The following is a 20,133-nucleotide window of genomic DNA, read 5'->3' on the forward strand; positions in this document are numbered from 1 at the left end:
AAAGAGCTTTGCAAACCTTCTGGACTTCTCCATTAACAACCAAATCACCGTCAAAGGGAACAATCTTGCATACTGTTTCACCAGCTCTAAAAGCCTCTCTATATGTACCTTCACCAAGCTTTATTATACTGCTAGCATCACTGTCTCCACAAAAGCCATTTTCAAAGTAAGAACAAAATCTGAATATTTGGATGAGAAAATGTTTCCAATACGCTATCAATTAAAGGTGGCAACATTGACTTGTACAAATGTATGAAACAACCAATTTAGCCAAAGCTGCATATGTACTCAGTTTAGTTATCGATCCAAGTTTTCAGAACCAATCTTTGGATTAGCTCTCATTTCTGGATTTAGTTCAAACATAAAAACCGAGATCATTATTATTTTCTCTTAAGAGCACTAGTCATAGATTTTTCTCCTAAAATTTACCGAGAAAAGTTGAAAATACGGCCTTAGTTGTTAAATTTATTGAAGTGGCTTCTGAAGGAAAAAATAATATGAATAATAATTGTTATGGTATGGCTCATATACCATATAGGGACAGACGCTGGATCGAAGCGGAGCAGAAGAATCTATCCAAATTAGAAAGTTACGTGGGTTGGGGTGCGGGGGCAAAGCCCCGCGGTATGGTACAGGGGTAATACTGTGACTACATATTGTGCCTAGGGTTTACTCCTAGGGTTATAAATAGGTCTGTTAGTAACCCCAGGAGGTATCCCTGAATTCTGTAAACCTCTTTTCAGAATAGTGAAAGGAACTCGCCGCTCTGCTCCCGAGGACGTAGGCATCTTTGTCGAACCTCGTTAAATCTATGTTCTTCTGGATTTGTGTCGTTACTGTTTTTCTTCGCCCTAATTTTCTCAACAAGTGGTATCCGAGAAAGAAGGGAAAAAGTTCAAGACTCGGCTGGTTGCAAAGGGATTTTCACAGCAAAAGGGGATAGATTATAATGAAATTTTTTCTTCTGTGGTCAGACATACTTCAATTAGGGCAGTACTTGCATTAGTAGCTATTTGGGACTTGCATTTGAAGCAGATGGATGTTACAACAGAATCAAGATAAGGTGTCAGAGAACAGTTCCAGTTCAGACGCAGTGCGGATGGATTTAGAACAACAGCCAGTAGCTTTTGAGAGAGGTGAAAGTTCAAATCACAACACCTGGTGATTCTATTCCAGATGTTCTGCACAATTATAATCTAGCCAGAGATAGACAGAGACGCACCAATGTATGGCATTCTAGCAGATTGGGTTATGAAGACTTAGTCTCATGTGTACTTCTCATCAGCAGCGATGATCCAGCCACTTTTCAAGGTACTATCCCTAGCCAGGAGAAAGAAAAATGGATGGGTGGAATGGTTGAGGAAATGGAGTCTTTGCAGAAAAATCGCACTTGGGAGCTAGTTCAGCTTCCAAAGGGAAAGAAGGTCATTGAGTGCAAATGGGTCTACAAAAGGAAACCAGCAGTATCAGAAAAAGAAGGGGAAAAGTTCAAGGTTCGACTGGACTGGTTGCAAAGGACTGGTTGCAAAGGGATTTTCACAGCAGAAGGGGATAGATTATGATGAAATCTTTTCTCTTGTAGTCAGACATACTTCAATCAGGGCAATACTTGCATTGGTAGTTATTTGAGACTTGCATTTGGAGCAGATGGATGTTAAAACCGTTTTCCTGCATGGTGATTTGGAGGAGCAGATTTACATGGAGCAGCCAGAAGAGTTCACTCAACTTGGACAGGAGCATCTGGTTTGCAGGTTAAAGAAATCGCTGTATGGGTTGAAACAATCTTCAAGACAATGGTACAAGCAGTTTGACTCCTACATGATGCAGATTGGCTACAGGCGAAGGGTGGGATTTTGTTGTGTTTATGTGAAGAGCCTTAATGATGATTCTATTATTTTTCTGTTACTGTATGTTGATGATATACTGATTGCTGCAAAGAATATGAATGATGTCCGTGGTTTGAAAGTTTTATTGAGCCAGGAATTTGACATGACAGACTTGGGTCCTATGAAGAAGAATCTTGAAATGGAGATTCATCGAGACAGAGGCTCAAGACGATTATGTCTATCTCAACGAGGCTATGTTGAGAAAGTGCTGGAAAGGTTTGAGATGAGCAATGCAAAGCCTGTGAGCACTCCTTTGGCAAATCATTTTAATCTTTCTTCAGAACAGTGTCCTAAGACAGATACAGAAATGGAAGACATGACAAAGGTTCCATATGCCAGTACAGTTGGTTGCTTGATGTATGCAATGGTATCTACTCGTCCTGATTTGGCTCATGTTGTTAGTCGAGTCTGCAAATATATGGCGAAACCTGGAAGGCGACATTGAGAAGCAGTCAAGTGGATTTTTAGGTATCTGAAAGGTACTGTAGGACATGGAATTATTTTTGGCAGTCAGCAGAATAATTCTTCAGTTGTGGGGTATGTTGATTCAGACTATGCAGGTGATTTGGATGGCAGAAGGTCTACAACTGGGTATGTGTTTACTCTTGGTGGAGGGCCTATATGTTGGAAATCAACAATCCAGTCTATTATGGTATTATCTACAACTGAAGCTGAGTACATGACAACAACTAAAGCTGCAAAAGAAGCCTTATGGCTTACTGGGCTAGTAAAGGAACTGGGCGTTGAGCAAGGTGGAGTTCAGTTGCATTCTGATAGTCAGAGTGCTATTTATCTGGCTAAGAACTAGGTGTACCATGCGAGAACCAAGCACATTGATGTCAGGTATCACAAGATCAGAGAATTGATTGCTTCTGGTGAGATACTATTGCAGAAGGTTCATACTGATGAGAATGCAACTGATATTTTGACTAAGCCAGTTTCTCTCAACAATTTCTTGTATTACTTGGACTTGTTGAATGTTTGCAGTTGCTAGAGAAGCATGGTGACCCAACCCACTTCTGGTATGTAAGAAGCTCCATGACGTATTTCTCCTATGTGGCTGGATGTTCGCCAAGGTGGAGATTTGTTATGGTATGGCTCAATACCATAAAGGGACAGATTCTGGAGCGGAGTAGAAATCGAAGCGGACCGGAGCGGATGAATCTGTCCAAATTGGGAAGTTACGTGGGTTGGGTGCGGGGGCAAAGCCTGGCGATATGGTACAGGGGTAATACTGTAATTACATATTGTGCCTAGGGTTTACTCTTGGGGTTATAAATAGGTCTGTTAGTAACCCCAGGAGGTATCCCTGATTTCTGTAAACCTTTTATCTAAATAGTGAAAGGAACTCGCCGCTCTGCTCCAGAGGACGTAGGCATCTTTGTCGAACCTCGTTAAATTTTTGTGTTCTTCTAAATTGTGTCGTTACTGTTTTTTTTCGCCCTAATTTTCTCAACAATAATGCTTCATTATATCATAGCCTTAAGGTGCATAGTTTGGCTACAATCACTACTCGAGATGAGAATAAGACTTCTTTTTTGGTCCAAAAAGTTAATGATTTAATGACTGAGTTTATTCTTTCAAGTCTTCTATTAACACCAGTCAAGATCACGCCAACTCAAATAAAGTTAACTTTCTACATCAACTTGCAAAAATCAGAACTTATACCAAGGTTGAAGTAAATTATTTGACTTCATTAGAAAAAAAAACATGAAGCTTTTATAAGTGAACCTTCTCTTCGTTTTTAAAAGAAGTTGCTAACAACCTCAGTAATGAGATCACGTTAAAAGCCAAAGTCTAGAATTATTTAGAACTTTTTTTTTTGTGCAGGGAATGAGTTTTTTCTCTAACAATTAATTCAGCATTAATCCATGCCTCGAGAAATTACGCTTGATACTTTTTCTAACTTATTATTTCGTTTTGTTTCACCAGAAAAAATATCAAAGAAATATCAATTTCAAGTCCTCAATGAAAGTTTTTAATTGCTAAAAAAGGTAAATTGTATTACTTATAATAAAACTCTTTATTTGGTACTTGTACTTTCTTTGGATGTATTATGAACTATTTTACTTAAATGATAAATTACTTTTCAATCTTTTACTAGCAATTTTTTTTAATCTATTTTATTAGTCATTGTATTTTGCATACTTTCAATCTCGAAATCAACCATTAAATTGGCTTTGACGGTTCATATTATTTTCTAACAATAAATTCAGCATTAATCCATGCCTCAAGAAATTACACTTGATTCTTTCTTTAACTTATTATTTGGTTTTGTTTCACTAGAGAAAAAAATCAAAGAATGATCAATTTTAGGTCTTCAATGAAAGTTATTGAGTGCTAAAAGAGGCAAATTTTATTACTTGTAAAAAAACTCTTTATTTATTACTTTTATTTTCTTTATATGTATTATGAACAATTTTACTGAAATGATAAATTACTTTTAAATCTTTTACTAGCGATTTTTTTTAATCTATTTTATTAGTTATTGTATTTTTGTATACTTCTAATCTCGAAATCAACCATTAAATTGGCGTTGACAGTTCATATTATTTTTTGAACTAATTGAAATGATGAATCTTTTTTGCTAAGCTTTTGTAGATTTTTTGTTTTCATATTTGAAACAGAATAAAATGGTTTTGATTTGACCCCTAACTAAGAATTTCATGCTAGTCTCAGAACTTTGTGAATGTTATAACTTTCTTGGTTATTTGAAATTTTTATTTTAGTATTGTTTATCTTATTGAATATGAAGCTCGCCAGATACTATAATGTTGGAGTTTCATAGAGGGGAATAATAGTAAAAATAAAAGCAAATGCATGAAAGGCATTACTTAGTATGGTGAATTAAAAGATTTATCAATCGAACCTTTATTTATTTTGACTAATATTCCATCTAGACTAATTTTAAGAAACTTTTTTTAGTTAAGTATTAAAATATATTTATTCATTATCACTATTGTAGTAAGCCAATTATGATTATAATTGAATTCACTTGTATTAATCTCAAGCCAACATGAGTGTTATATCTTTTTTGTCTTTAAATCTTATTTTAGCAAAAGTTATCTCGTTAAGTATAGAGCTAACTAGATACTATAATCTTGGTTTTTCAGGGAAGCAAAAAGAGCTGGCAAATTGATAGTCAAATAACATGTTCATTTGTATAGTTTTTTATTGCATAGTTTTGGATGTTTATAAAGATAGTGATATTTAATATAGATAAACTCTTTTTGTATGTACGATTTTAAATTTAAGGTTGATTAGAAGAATTATGGTTATTTGTGGAATGTTTTGAAAACACTTCCACAATTATGTTCATAATTTTTTTAAGAATCGAAATGAAAAAATTTGCTTGGTCATGATTTCATAAGAGTAATCGATCCAGAAAAATTGAGAGGTAATTCATATGTGATATAATTAATATATGATAAATTGTATTAAATAAATAAATTATGCAATTACATATAAATATTCTTGAAAAAAAATGCTGAAAAGAATGAATGGTCAATTTCTCAAGCTAGTTATAGAATCAGAAATGCAAGCTGGGGAGAATTCTAACAGAAGTGAATTTAAATGGAACTAATGAGCAAACTTGACCGCAGGAGCTAAATTATATTTTAAATTTGATCTCTCAAGTAAAACTTGGCTTTTTTGAGTCGCACTCATCTATTACACCTATGGTTAGCCCGAAAAAGTTGTCTGGGGTATAACACAATATTTATAAACCTTCCTCCTCATTCAAACCCCCTTTCCAGTGATTCGTCCAATCGACTGCACCAATTCCCACTTCTCCATGGTGCACACCTCTTCAATCTTTTTAAGGTCAAGAATGGTTAGGGCATTATAATTCCCTTTGCACTCCAGTCGGCAAACCCCACAATTAAGGCTCTTTCCGGTGCTAGGCCCTAGCTTCATTCTTCCTTATAAATTGCCACCAGTAAAATCCCCTCTCTTCCTCCATCACAGCAACAACAACTCTATCATTCTTCCTCAACCAACAACTTACGGAGAGTCTCGTTTTATTAAGAGATTTCATAGTTATTAAGCACAAAAGCATTATCTTTATTTTATCTTCCACTTTGACCTAGAGTATTCAATTTCACGCCATAATTGTTTGTTAAGCTTCTTGCTGCCAAACATAAGACAACCTATAGGTAGCATTGTCTCTTTCTCTCTGTCTTCCTATTTCTGTCTTTATATCATAATCAGGTAAATCCAAATTATTAGCAATTATTGTCCTTCTAAATTTTTATATTAATTTTATTTTGCTGAAGTTTTAATTAGACTTGTTAACCTCTCATCATCAATTATCTATATAAGATTAGCTTGATTTTGAAATAAACAATATAGTAAGGTTTAAATAATAACACTTGAAGGATTCACCTAACGCTTTATGTAATAGGATGAGTAGATTAAGCATTACATCATGCGTCGTTCATTTTTTTCCTTGTTCACGATTCCAATTAAGCATTACAGAATCTTCAAGTGGATTTTCATCTAACATCATTAATTGAACCTTCAATAGATTGGAAGTTTTGTATTGCTCGCCTTGAGATATATAAATATTATCGTTTAAGAGATAAATAAATAATTTTTACTGATGACAACACAGTTCATTTCACAAGATCAATGAATTTTTTTTCTTTTATGTAAGACAACTGATTTTGCACTAGACTTGCATTGCTCCACTTCTATTGTCCATCCCTTTTCTTGTGTTTAGTTGAAGTAATCACAAGGGTCTTTTCTTAATAATAATTAACTCTAAATACATCGACATAGTCCATTTCATGAAACAAGCAATGATTAGACAACTTTAATTGCAATCGAGGTATTTCAAGAAAATAATTTATGCACTTCGCATGCATTGTCCACCATTTTCATTGTGCTTGATCAAATTGGTCTACTAGAAATATGAGAAGGTTAAGATTTATATTGTAATTAGAATGGAAATTTAATTCAATTAAATTCCTTCATAGGATTGGTCATGTCCTATTTAAAATTAAATTTAGAACTACTTGTGATAACGCTTCAATGGGATAACTCTTCCATAATCATGAAGTTTTAAGCATTATTTAAAGTATTTTTTTAATTTAAAATTTCAAATTGTCATAAATAATGCTTCAAACCCTTTAATTTAGACCATGTTTTAAGAGAGATTATATTGTTTATTTTATATTTTAAATTTTAAAAATACGTTATTGGTCTACTCTCCTCCTTGAAACAAGCAATAACTTCTTCCATTTGATTTATCAAACTAGTTCTTGCTTCATGAGGTATAATTAAGGAGAGAGATGAAGCATCTTTAGCAAAAATTCTTTGTATGGAAATGTCATTCTAAAGAAGACAAGGCATTACCTTTTATGGATGAAAAAGATAATATTAAACTTTATATGTTTCGTCTTATAAAGCTCAGCCATACTTTGATTTTCCATTAAATGAAGTAATATTTTGATGAAATCTTGATGAAGATAATTATATTACCCCTTAAGCATAATCTAACTCTTTGAACCTATTTAAAATGTTATCTTGGTTTGTGAAACTCATTAACTAATGCCAATTAATGGAATTTTGTATTTTTCATATATTTAATGATTTGAAGCTTTTGTCTTTGTTGTACATCAAATCTATGTATAAATTTTGATTTTGCAGGAGGTTGTGCCTCAATAATTTCTCTAATGAATGCATTTGCCGCATTCAAGGTTTAAGTGTTCATCAATATTTTCAAAATGATAGGTCACATCAATGGCTAGAATCAAAGGCAATGCCCTTTAACTTATTAGTTGTTGGCAAATGATGAAATCTACAGATTCATCCTAAAGAGTTTGTACATGTAGAGTACTTCTTGAAACACAATAAACTTTTTGAATCATATTGGTGAATATTTCCTCCATCTAATTAAGTCTTTTACACCTAACAGAGTCTAGGCACTTCAATGCAATTAACCTCACTGTCTAAATATAAATAAATAAATAAATAAATAATAAAAAACCTCTCCATCTCTACATATTATTTCAAATCATAATTTCTTGTCTTTAGCATCTTCTCATGCTCACTGTACTTAAATGAATATTGAATTTAAATTTGTAAATGGAAAACAACAAAACCTTACAAAGAAAAATAACTAAGAAACAAGAGAAAAAAAAAATCAAAAAAAAGGTAATATAAAATGTGAAACTCTGAGATTTTACTTGTTTTTTAAAAGTACTAAAACTTAAGAAATGATTCAAAATATATAGCCCACCTTTTGACTCCCTGTCTATAAACTAGAGATAAAGCCGAATGATGCAAGAAAAGTTACATTTAAACAACATAAATAAAACTATATAGCAAAACTTAATAAATGCTTGCTATAAATGAACTTAGCTAATATATAATCATTTGGTTAAATAGAGTACAAATGCTAATTTTCAAGTAAGGGGTGAGTTTGCATGCAGTAACCGACCAACTTTATTAAGGCAAGTCGAAGCTAGTGAGTACCATTAGCAAGTCGGGTAAGCAACCTTAATGGCATGAGTGACTTTATTCAATCTTTGAAGACAGTATAATCAAGTGGATAGTTTTGAGCAAGTTGAACTCAATGTTGAGTTCATCATGCTTTTGGTGACTTTCAAGTATTCAACTTTCCTAGTTTACTAGCTTTGAACCTAGTTCATACTTCTCAACAAAACTAATTGAACTAGCCTAGAATATAATTTAAGCGTATATAACTGGTGAGTTATTTTATATACCACAAAAATGATAATATGCCAAAGTTAAGAAACATAGAGCAAATACAAGTTCTACAAATTTTGGTTTGGTTTAGGTTGGGCACAAGATGAAGATTGCTTCATGATGGGCTTTGATTGTATGGAATCGATTTGAGTTGTTTAATAGCTAAGTCTAGTGAAGAATACAACCAACCAATTAAAAACCCATGTCAACAAGGGTTTAAGGGACAACTTACCAATATTAAGTACAACATAATTTTTTATCGAGTTAAAAAAAAATTCAAGTGGGAAACAATAACTGAAATCTCTCTTGATGCTTATAGATTCAAAGGATATGTTATTTAAAATTTGCAAAATCAAAAAATGAAAATGTTAAATTATTTTTTGTATGATCTAGAAGCTACAACTTGCTAACTTCTTATCAAATTGTGGTCACTAGTTTATTTATATATTCAAATGAGAATCAAACAAGAAAAAACTAATGAAACCAAATCATTACCTACAGTTCTAAAATGAAATAATAAACACTTATTTACAACACTTACAAGAGTAGTGAATTAACGATTCAAAAATTCGTGGCAACATATTCATGCTTGTGAGATTAGACACTCGTTTAAAAAATAGTAATATAAATTTGTATGTAAATTTTAATTAAAAAACTAGGAATTTACCAATAATCCAAGAAGACTTCAGACAATTTTATTGGACATGACTGCTTGCAAACCATAAGAAGTTGCTCAAATGCAGTCAGTGATTCCCCACCACATGACTCTCCAGGTAAGGCCAGTAAGGTCCCTGAATCGTTCATGCCACCAGCCTTAACCATCTCACATGTCTTGTTCTTTGAGAAGGCCATTGCACTTTCACATTCATCATTGGTGATTCCCTCTTGTTTTATGCTAAGGGCACTAAGGGAAGATAAAACAGAATCTGCCCTCAGGTCTTTAATCAAATTTTTATTAGCACTCCCTGAAGAAAACCGCCTTGGGACAATAGAAAAGTTTGAGGCAACCTCTGAAAGAGAGTCCTTCGTAAATTTTTGTGTTGCACTATAGAATTTACACTCACTCAATTCAAAAGTTGAATTTTCTCCATGCTTGACAGAACCATCAGTAGTAGTATAACTTGAGGAAGCTGATATTGTTTCCATTATCTTAGAAAGTGGCCATGCAATGCACCATCCCAAAAAAAGCTTTAATCTTCTCCACCGACCCACAAAGGCAGTCAAATCATGCTCTATGCAGTTATAATCTGCGCCCATCTTCCAAGTAAACATATTGGGTGAAGGGCTTTCCTCCAACAGTTCAACGGCATCAACCTCTTCAAAATAAGCCTTTTCGTTGCTGAAATCAGAGAGTTGTTCCGAGCTTTATTCTGCAAACACACCATATAATAGAGAATGACTATCATCCTATCTTACTGAAGTGCAAATCAAGAGAATCTAACTACAACAAAAAGGAAAAAGAAGCTTTAAGATAGTATTAGTAGAGAAACAAGACCTGCTTTATTTTATTCCGCTCTCCTCTTTGTTTGGATTTTGTCCTCAAATCAAGGCCGCAAACAAATATTATGCTTTCCCTTCCCCTATGAATTTAAGTGAAAAACATGGAAACATTTCCCTCAAAAAGCGATAAAATTAAAATAAGTATTAAGGACACAAACTTGATAACCACAGCCAACAAAATAGCGATCACGAAGCGTTGTTATGGGATTCGCATTCATAATCATAAAACAATTAGATTAAAAATTCAATCGAAACTAAGAATGACATAAACTCCAAGCTGAACTTATGGAAAGGGATCTACTCCAGCTAGTTTTCTTCAGCGGCCCACCGTTTAATCTTCTCCATGGATGGGATTCATTTCTTCGAAATTAAGTGTGATAAATCAGATAAAGAAGTGAACTTTACTAGCGTATTCCAAAAGACCTACATAGTTTGAAGACTTTTCCGCGTCTACCTTATATCTTTAGCTTCTCTTGGCGGCTTTCTCCCCTCGTCGACCAACGAGATTTTGTCCTCTGAAGACCGCTCGACATCAGCTGATGCGATTTCCATAAGATCGACCCCGTTGCCTATAGATTATTGGGGGAAAATTGGAGAAGAATTGAAGCAACGAGTTCAGTAGGAGCAGGAAACTAAGGTTTTTACTAGTAACTCGTGAGAAAATGCTCCCAGAGAGTCAGAGAGAGAGAGAGAGCGAGAGAGTACAGGGCTTTGGAGAGGAAAATTTGAACTCGACAGTCGCCTAAAAAAAACAGGGATTTTTATTGAAGGGCTGTTTGGCGTGCTTCAATATGTACGACATTCTTTGTTATTTTTTTGTAAACTTATTTTTTTATTTTACTGTTTGAGGCATTAGTATGAGTTTGATTTTGTCACCTATTGTTCTAAATTGAAGAAATGTGCCTAACTGTACATCGAAAATATGATCACATGAATATCAAGAAAATTAATGGATGGTACTAAAAAGATACCATAGGACAACATCAAAACAGTTGAAAGATAGAGGCATGAATCATTCTTTTCGATGAGATGATTGGCCGACCAATGAAACATATATCCTAACTTAAAAAAATTATAAAAGTATTGTGCATTTGATATGAGGTACAACCACCCGTTATCAACCCTTTTAAAGAGGAATGAGTTTGCTATTAAAAAAAAGATATTTTCCTTACTGATTAATCCCTCCATCTCCGACGTACGGAGATTTTTGTCGTTAGACGGTAAGACGCCTAGCTAGCTGACTTCATCTAGTGAACGCAGAAGAGGAACACCTTCGTGTGATGGGATATGTATTGCCACATCTGCATGCATTTGTCGTTGGCGGATCAAATCTGAGGCCATGACTTACTACCTAACTCCAGAAGTGGCAATGAGTTGAATGATTCAGTCATCTTTTCTATTCTCTGTTTCGTCGTCATCGTCTGTCTGACCAATATGAGTCGCTTGGAACCGTTCAGCCTCCCTTTGTCTTCCAACCTTTTTTCTGTCCGCGGGCTCGTATTAGCAGGTTTCTTCATGGGTGTTGGGAGTTAGTTTCATGCTCTCGAGGTTTTTTTTTTCTGTCATCTCGAGGTTTTTTTTTCTGTCATCTGAATGACAATTTTTCTCAGTCGATAGCCCAAGACCTTTAACATAACCTCCATCAGTTAAAACTGACTTAACATGACTTTGAATTTTTTATAGTGCCCCACTCATGAGACAATTAAAACATCAGAGGAAAAAAATGTAAATTCATGTTCTTTATTTAATTTTTTTATATTTATTTTATTCAAAAATAGGAATTTTCAATATTAATTCATTTAATCAACCAAAACAAATTATCTATCCTTAGGAAAATTATTAATGATTCACCTAGGTCAGAGGACCACTTTTTTGTGTTATATTTTAATCATTATATTTAATTAATGATTTTGAGTATTAATTAAATATAAAATATTATTTAAGTTGAAATTTAACTTCTATATTTTTCTTAAATCTCTTTGAGTCCTAAGAACCCAGAGAAACAAACTTCATATTTTTGTGATTTATTTTGTATTTATTGTAATTATTTTAGTGCTAAATTATTGAAAATTTATTTTTAAGCCTTTAAAGATTTATAACTTCACTTAGAAAATTAGGAAAAGTAATTTGATTACTCCCAAGTGACCAGAAAACCAATTGTGGCATTTTGAGGCATTTTTCTATTTTAGTGATTTTTTTATCATTTTTTAATTATTTTTAATTATCTAAAATTTGAAATGTTTCTTAAAAAATTAAATATTTATTTTGATTTTAATTTTATTTTTCTTACATTTCCCTAGTCACAAAGGACTCCCAAAACCATTTTTGTAATTTTCTTAATTATATTTTAATTATTACGATTATTTTAATGCAAAAATGTCATTTTACCTAAAAAATCAAATTTGGTGGTAAATAAACTTCAAAGAGGCTCCAAATTTTTACAATTAGTTAAAATGATTATTACTTACAATGTATGTCCAATTTTGTGATGTTTTTATTTTTATTTTAATTGTTGGATTTTTTTTTCATTTTAATGAGTTAAATACATAAAATAATATTTTGAATTACTTAAATCCATTTTATATTTTTTCTAAGACCCTCTGATCACAATGAACCTATCAAAATAAGTACTGTGCTTTTCTGATTTATATTTTAATTTTTATAATTTTTTAAACAAACAGAGGTTATTTACTTTTAAAATTATGTCTTCCACACTTAGAGGTATTCTCTGACTTCGAAAAAATCAGATAATACACCAAAGGACAGGGAGTTTAACTTCCAAAGTTTCACCCCATGCGGATTAGTATTTGATAAGTAAAGACTTAATTATTTTTTTAGTATTTAATTTATTAAAAATAAAATATAAGTCAAATAATTTTTTTTTTTATTTTACATTGTTCTCATCTTTTCACCGAGCAAGAGGGTATTTTTCTTTTATTTTTAGCATTTTTCTACATAAAATTGTGCATTTTTTAAGCTAATTGAATTAAATAAATCAATTAAATCCCTAATTTTCTACTTAACCATGTGGCAGCCGCATCATCCTAAGCAGCCTCTAAAGCCCACGCGTCGCTCCGCTATTTGACGCCCCCATCCACATAACCGCTGACTCAGCTCTCACTTTATGTTCCATCCTCTCATCTGGCGCAATCTAAACCGTTCGTCCGATACATGCACGATCGGACGGCTTCTGGTCATCGTCCCCAGTGGCCCTAAACCGTAAACCGTTCATTTTCTAAACACAATTTCTCCTTCGATTCACAACCAAATCAAGCGGGATTTGTTCCTACACCTTCATCTAGTCATGACAAACCTATTTATATGGTTGATAAGTATGAAATACAAGTTCGCTTCATAAAAGCCCAAACCGAGCACGGATTTGGGTGTTTTGATCCATACCTTAGTCCAAGAGGTGTGGCCTCAATTGGATTTGTTCCTGAGCTTTATTGTGAGTTGGAGAACCTCCTTCAAGTGTCAATCTAAACTAAGATTGAACCCAAGTATGAATTCAATCAGAGGGTGATTCGGGTTTGGTCATGGACTAGGTTAGAGTGCACAAAACTATGGGTCTTTGGTTGGGGAAGTCTTCTTTTACTCTAGTGAAGCTTATGGGACAATCAATTTGGACTTTGGTGGCACTTGATGGTATTATTGTGAAAACCTCTAAATTTTAGACTTGAAATTGGGTCAGAAGAGCGAGAATTAGGGCAGGAAAACAGTGGGGATTAACTTCTCTAGACTATTAGATGGTCTGGAAATATTTTGGCAGAGTTTTGTTAAGGTTTTTGTATCCCTCTTTCTTTGGTCGTGGGGTGATGCTCATTTTATAGAGGAGGTCATGCTTGCCATCAAGGCAAGCCATGTTGGCAGGGGAGCCACTTAGGTGGAGGGAACAAGTGTTGTGATGGCCAATGGAGTTTTGCCAACTCAGGTGGGTTCAATTTTGGATTTCAAGCTTTGGGGAGGCTCTTGGGTTGAGTGTTTTTTGGCGGCTGGGTGGTTGTCCGCCCAGAGTATTGTCACCCCTGAGGTTCAAATAAGCTAGAGAGGTTGAGTGATGAAGTCAATTTGGTCTTAAGATGGCTCCAAGGTGGAAATCCAATGGAAATGTAAGTTTTGGGTTGAATTGGCTTGCTTGGGTTTAACACCTTATTCAAGTGGCTAGGTTTGATCCAAAGCTAGTTAGGGTTGCCCTTAAGATGCCCAAGCATATTTTGGTGGAGTCAAATGGCTGACTTGGGCATGGGAGAGTGAGTTTAAATTTGCATGAAAAGGGTAAATTCAAGTAGAGAAGAGAGAGGGAGTGGTCACCTCTACTTGCCTTTTTTGGAAAATTTGACCTTGGGATGGCAATGGAAGGCTACAAGAGTCATTCCATGATGTATATGATAACTTGGAAAATTTTCATGAAAAAGGAAATTTAATTATATGAAATTTTGGGTGGTAAATGCCATGATGCCCAATTTTTGTAAAGTGTTATGTATGCATGGAGAAATTTGATATGATGCCAGGGTGAAAAGATTTTATAGGCCATGGGATGATGGGGAAGGAATTTTATCATTTGGGTTTTGATTAGGGCTTTTAAAATTGGTCACATGGGCTTTTAGAAATGCATATGGGTATGGGCTTTTGGACATGCATGATAATGATTTTAATTTTGAAAATTAATCATGGTCTAACCAAATGGATTAGAATTTAATTAAAATTGGATTTAGAAATGATGGAATTTGATGTGTGATGTGAATTTGAACTGTGAGGAACTTGATTAGCCATGGAGCTCAATTTGAGGCACTTTGAATTTTATATCAATTTGGGCTAATGGATTTGCACTTGAAATTAAGACTTGGAATTGGGTTCAATTGAGCTTGAATTTGGTTTCAAATGTGTTTGGAAATTGTGAATTTGAGCTTAGGTTTGAAATTGAAGAAATTTGAGATCAATTTGATGGAGATTGGAGGTGATTTGGGGACTTTAGGCACTTAGGGGCAATTTGGGGATTTTGGTGGGGCAATTTTTAGGCACTTAGGGGCAATTTGGGGATTTTGGTCAAAATGGGTCAATTTGATCAAATTAGACCCAATGAGTGATCAAGATTGTTTTAGGAGTATTTGAAATGAATTTGGAGGTTTTTTGGAAAATTTGGGCCATGAGGGACATTTTGGTAATTTTGGGAAAGATAGGGGTATTTTGGGAATTTTGAAACTTTTGGAATGTTTTGGGTAGTTTGGATGGTTTCAAAAAGTTTGGGATGATTTTTTGGATAAAATTGGGCAGTTTGGGTAGTATTTTAAAATTTTGCGTTTCAAGGGTAATTTGGTAGTTTTGAGAAAGTTTGGGGGCAAAAGGATAAATTGGGTATTTGGGTAGGATGAAATCAATTGTGGACGCTAATCTTAAAATTACCCTTTTTTTAGCCACGAGACCAAGGGAACTCCCACTATGGATCTTCCATGTGCAGGTCTTAGCCAAGGGCTAATGGTTTAGGAGACCATTCACATTAGTTTCCAGAAGGGTAAGGGATCAAGTTAGGCATGTTTGGTTAAGGGTTTAGGTTGTGAGTGAAAGTGTAGGGTTTTAGGTGTGTGTGTGTGTGTAAGCTTTGACCAAGACCAGACCACCCAAGGTTTACCCTAAGGCCTTACCAATCTACAGGGAACTTCTCTTGAGCTTCCTTATGCTTGGCTTCATCCTACTAAGTGACGGAGCTTAGCATTAAGCATATGAAACTCCAAAAGCAAAGAAGAGTTTTAAAATATTTAATGGTGAGGGATTCATCACTAATCTTCTAGGATAGTCAATAGAAAAGTTCTATGGCTAGATCCTAGGCTTCTTGAGAAGGCAGACTAGACCTCAACAAAAAGTGAGGTCAACAGCGGTCGAACAAAAGTGTTCAGTTGACACTACTTCTTTTTGTTGAGTTAGACACTAATGCAAGTGATTGGTCAACCGGGTTATGATGGCATGTTGGACCTAAGTGATCAGTTGACATGGCAAGGGTGGCCTATTGAATCAAATTGTTCGGTCGCCTGGACTAGGGCGGTCGCTCGAACCAAGGTGCTATGACGATTGGGCTAGAGCAGTCGTTCGAGGAAAAAAATTGATGCCAACAGGGTCGGGGAAGCTGATCGAAGAAAACATGATGCCGACCAAGTCGTGACAGCTAGTCAAGGTAGAAATGATGTTGACCGAGCTGTAGCCACCAGTCATGGTGACATACAAGTGCAAAATGCTTCAAACGAGGCACACATGACACTATTCAAAGCCAATGATCATGCTTGATAACAAGTCATACTCGTGTTAACGATCTCACATAGGCCCTTAAGATTCACTACTTGGATGTGCAACATAGCCACCTCTTACTTTAGTGAGGTGTGTGGGGAGTTTCACTATCATTTTTCCAAAAGGAAAGCTCTCTACAATGTTGTAGAATGAGCTAACTACAAAGCTTTTCCCATTTTACAACTCCTTAAAACTGTATGAAGTGAGCTACGTAAAAAAGCTTCTCTCACATTACAAAATTCAAACATCCTAACCCCTCCAGAAAAGATTGGGGACACCCAAAGCAAGAGGAGATCATGACTCCATCCCGTTAGGATTTTGTTCTAGGGTTCACAGAGAGAAATTACTCAGCAACAAATAATATTTGTCCATGCATGAGAATCCTAACCTAGGGCTTCCTTTAAAAGGTTTAAATAAGGGAGTGTGGCCTTCTCAACTAGCATCGATCGACCAACTCACCCCGTGTGGGCGACCAAACCCACAATGAAATCTTAAGATATTCCTAGGTTTAAATAAGAAGGAATGACCCAAGGGGTTTACGGAGGTTATACCGTCACAGAAGTTGATTGAAGTCCCACGCTCATGTTCCAGATGAAGCTCTCCTAACAGTATGAGAGAAGCCCATGCAATGACGGTGCTCCAGTGCTAATTTACCAAGTTAGGACTAAGCTCTCTCTTAGTATAGGAGAGTAAGCACCTTGTCTCCTTGCTAACTCCTCACACAATTAATAAATGAGGTAGACAAAGATTAAGAGGATGAGGAGGAAGAAGTTGAAGGAGAAGGAGAGGATGAGGGAAAAAAGCTCCCCTAGCATTCTTCTTTTGAGGAAGATGAACATCTTCCTACCTTGTTGTCCCATGAAAACCTCTCCAAAGAATCTCTAAGATTCTTAAAATGCTCTTCTAAAGCTCTCCCCATAAGCTTTCTCCAAGCGCTCCTTCAACGGTCGATTAAGAACCAGAGGAGACCGATCAATCGAGAGAGAGGGAAAAGTGAACCTTCCCCTTCCATTAATATTAGCTTAACCCCTCTAATTGACAAAAATGTCCTCATTAAAATCCCTAGGAACATTCTAAATGAGAGTTAAAAAAGGTGTTATCCTCACTCTTTTCCCATCCCTAACGCTCATCATCACCCCTCTGCATATTTGACTACCTCGGGGGGTCAAATCAGTTGGCAAAAACAACATTTTACATGACCTGGAAATGGACCGGCGCCTAGGTGTCTCGACCCTGGTACCTAGGCACCCATTCCTATTCTTGGCACCTAGGCGCCACTGACATGGCACCAACTTTCCCAGGTCTTAGGAAAGGGCCACTTTTGAGCTATTTTGGGAGCCTAGGCGTCGAAACTGGCACTTACTCCAGCGCCCAAGCTCAAAACCGGCACCCAACATTTATAGGCTAGGTCTTAGATGTTTAGGAAGGCATTTTGGGTGCCCAACACCTAGGATTGGCACTTATGTGTTAATCTAGCCCTGAAACACTAATTTTCATCGAGAGCACTCGATGGAGGATTTTTTTTGATTTGTAAGCTTTAGGAGACTCTATATGAGTAAAATGTAGTCCCATTGCTTTAAAATTAAATATTTTCATTAGTCATTCACTGGTAAAATTGTTGTCAATGGTCACTCTAACCCACGAAGTGGGTAGGTTGGCTCAAACCATAACTTTCCTATAACGCGCATAGGAGGGCTCAATGACTTCCCTTGGCTAAGAGAGGCTTTTAGCAGACGTGTAGTGAATTCTAAATACTATAAAATGCAAAAAGTATATGTTGATTCCTGAATGAGCCTTTTTTATGGTAGGTTCTGCAAGGTTTGGCTAATTCATGGCCAACCATAGCTTCTTGCCTCAACCAAGTACTCGAGAGCGTTAGGTGGTTGTCTTGAGCTACGGAATGCTACAGACAAATTGTCGACCACCTCAAATCATGTCAGTGGACGTCCTACACTCCTGAAATGAAAAATTGATGCCAAGAGTCTTGGTAGCCTTGAATTCAAAGAAAGTAAACTCTAGTTCCTATGGCTCTAAATAGAAAGAGCTCAAAGAGCCGAGATTTACGCTAGCCAAAAAGAAGTGGCAGAGCTGCCACTGGAAAGTGATGCAGGTGGATTTAGTGTGTTAATTTTGTAAATATTTTTCAATATTACAAAATACACATGATAGATAAAATATTAATCATGCAATTTAATCCCAACAAAAATAACTTTAGTTAAAATGGTTTTATCTTTTAAAAATCTTTAATCTGCCAAATCCCCTAAAAATAATACAATTATACATATCGCTCAAGTAATAAAGGGCTCTAATGGAGTTATAGATATCAATCCCACAGGGAAGTTGAAAATGTTTATAAGTAAATTCTTAAGATTATAATGTAAACTATAATTTTAAACTATAAAAGTGAAGTACCAAATTTGAATCTAGAGTAAATGAGTGAATGTTAAATAGAATTTAGTTAAAAGACTAAGTTAATTAAACTCATTGCTAAACATTCAAAAGTAAACTTACAAAAACTAAATAAAGTTTTTGTATGACAAAGAGTTCAAATTTAAGAAAACAACTTTCCCCTTTACATTGAGTATATGAATTATGAAGAAATTAAAATTATTTGAATATATATATATATATATATATATAATATTTTTTTTAAAACACAATGCAAATTTATAAATATGACGAACTCAAAATAATTATTAACGTTGCCAACAAAAAGAGCAAACAATTCATAAATGTCGCTGCCCCCCTCTAAAAAAACATTATACTTGAGGGCAAATTTGACATTTCATCGAAAAGAATTCTCTATTTCATTGGCTGTCGTCTCCTTTTAGAGCGGACTCGATCTTCCTCGTATTCCATTAGTCTTCCAGAATCAGAGAAGAGGATCTTGTCGTGCCCTCGTAAGTCCAAGTCGGCCTTCAGCGACTTCTTCACATCGTCCACCTTGTCTTCAATTTCTTCCTGATGTTTTTTGTGGTATTCACTCAGGTTATCAGCCAATTTGAATTTATCTTGAATAGAATGGAGTAAGTTGTCAGAAAGGCTCAGCCAGTGAGCTAGTGTTTGTATCATGCTGGTTACCTGTTCTGGTCTCAAATCCCTTTCAGCAGCAAATTGAACCTCAAAACATCTGCGCAACTGATCAAGTTTTCCTCTAACGATTCCTGAATACATGCACTCATTAAAAAGAAATTCTTCAAGCTCCCTCACATTTGAAATATCAATCTCTTGCATTAGCTGATCATAAGGCAGCACCTTGTTTTTCTCGGCTAATGTCAACACACTAAGTTGCTTCAACTTGCGAACTTGATCGGTCAGTAAGCTGGAAGATTAGTAGCATTATTCTTGTAATCAGTCCAAGTGCCATAGACAAACAATCTAAGCAAGTCAAGAGAACTGCAAGATTGAGTCCCGTCAAGCTTGAAAGGATGGGGACGGAGAGAATCTCAGTGATTAAAAGAGTGGCGAGAGACGCCCCTTCAAGATCTTCGGCTGCCTCACGAAGTGCTCGATGACCTCCACCTGCTGATGCTCAATATCCATGGTCATATGTCGTTCCTTTGATCACCCTGCTTCTGTGTAGTGATATCTTTCCAATACAAAAAAAAATTTCGATTCGTTGAGTGATATGTTGAAAACGATATCGAACGGGATGAATTATTTTTTTAGGAGAGGAAGAAAGCAAGAATAATCGAGTTAGGGTTTTGCAGCGATGAGCTTTAGAAGGAAGGAACTTCCTCTAGAGAGGTTCATAATA

The 20,133-nt window shown here is 35.3% G+C and overlaps 1 protein-coding gene and 1 pseudogene across 1 annotated transcript; both read right to left on the minus strand.

Annotated features, from left to right (window-relative positions):
- Positions 1–9,384: 9,384 nt before the first annotated feature.
- On the minus strand, positions 9,385–10,837 carry LOC110039048. Its single transcript, XM_020743995.1, has 3 exons — positions 10,552–10,837; positions 10,093–10,177; positions 9,385–9,967 (listed from the first exon to the last, which is right to left on the minus strand). The coding sequence occupies exons 1-3, from the start codon at positions 10,647–10,649 to the stop codon at positions 9,830–9,832; spliced, it is 321 nt and encodes a 106-aa protein (XP_020599654.1). The 5' UTR covers positions 10,650–10,837; the 3' UTR covers positions 9,385–9,829.
- Positions 10,838–19,178: 8,341 nt separating this feature from the next.
- Positions 19,179–19,919, minus strand: LOC110039046 (annotated as a pseudogene).
- Between the last annotated feature and the right edge of the window lie 214 nt (positions 19,920–20,133).

The sequence above is a fragment of the Phalaenopsis equestris genome, unplaced genomic scaffold (genome assembly GCF_001263595.1).
Source record: "Phalaenopsis equestris unplaced genomic scaffold, ASM126359v1 Scaffold234933, whole genome shotgun sequence".
Taxonomy (NCBI): Eukaryota; Viridiplantae; Streptophyta; class Magnoliopsida; order Asparagales; family Orchidaceae; genus Phalaenopsis; species Phalaenopsis equestris.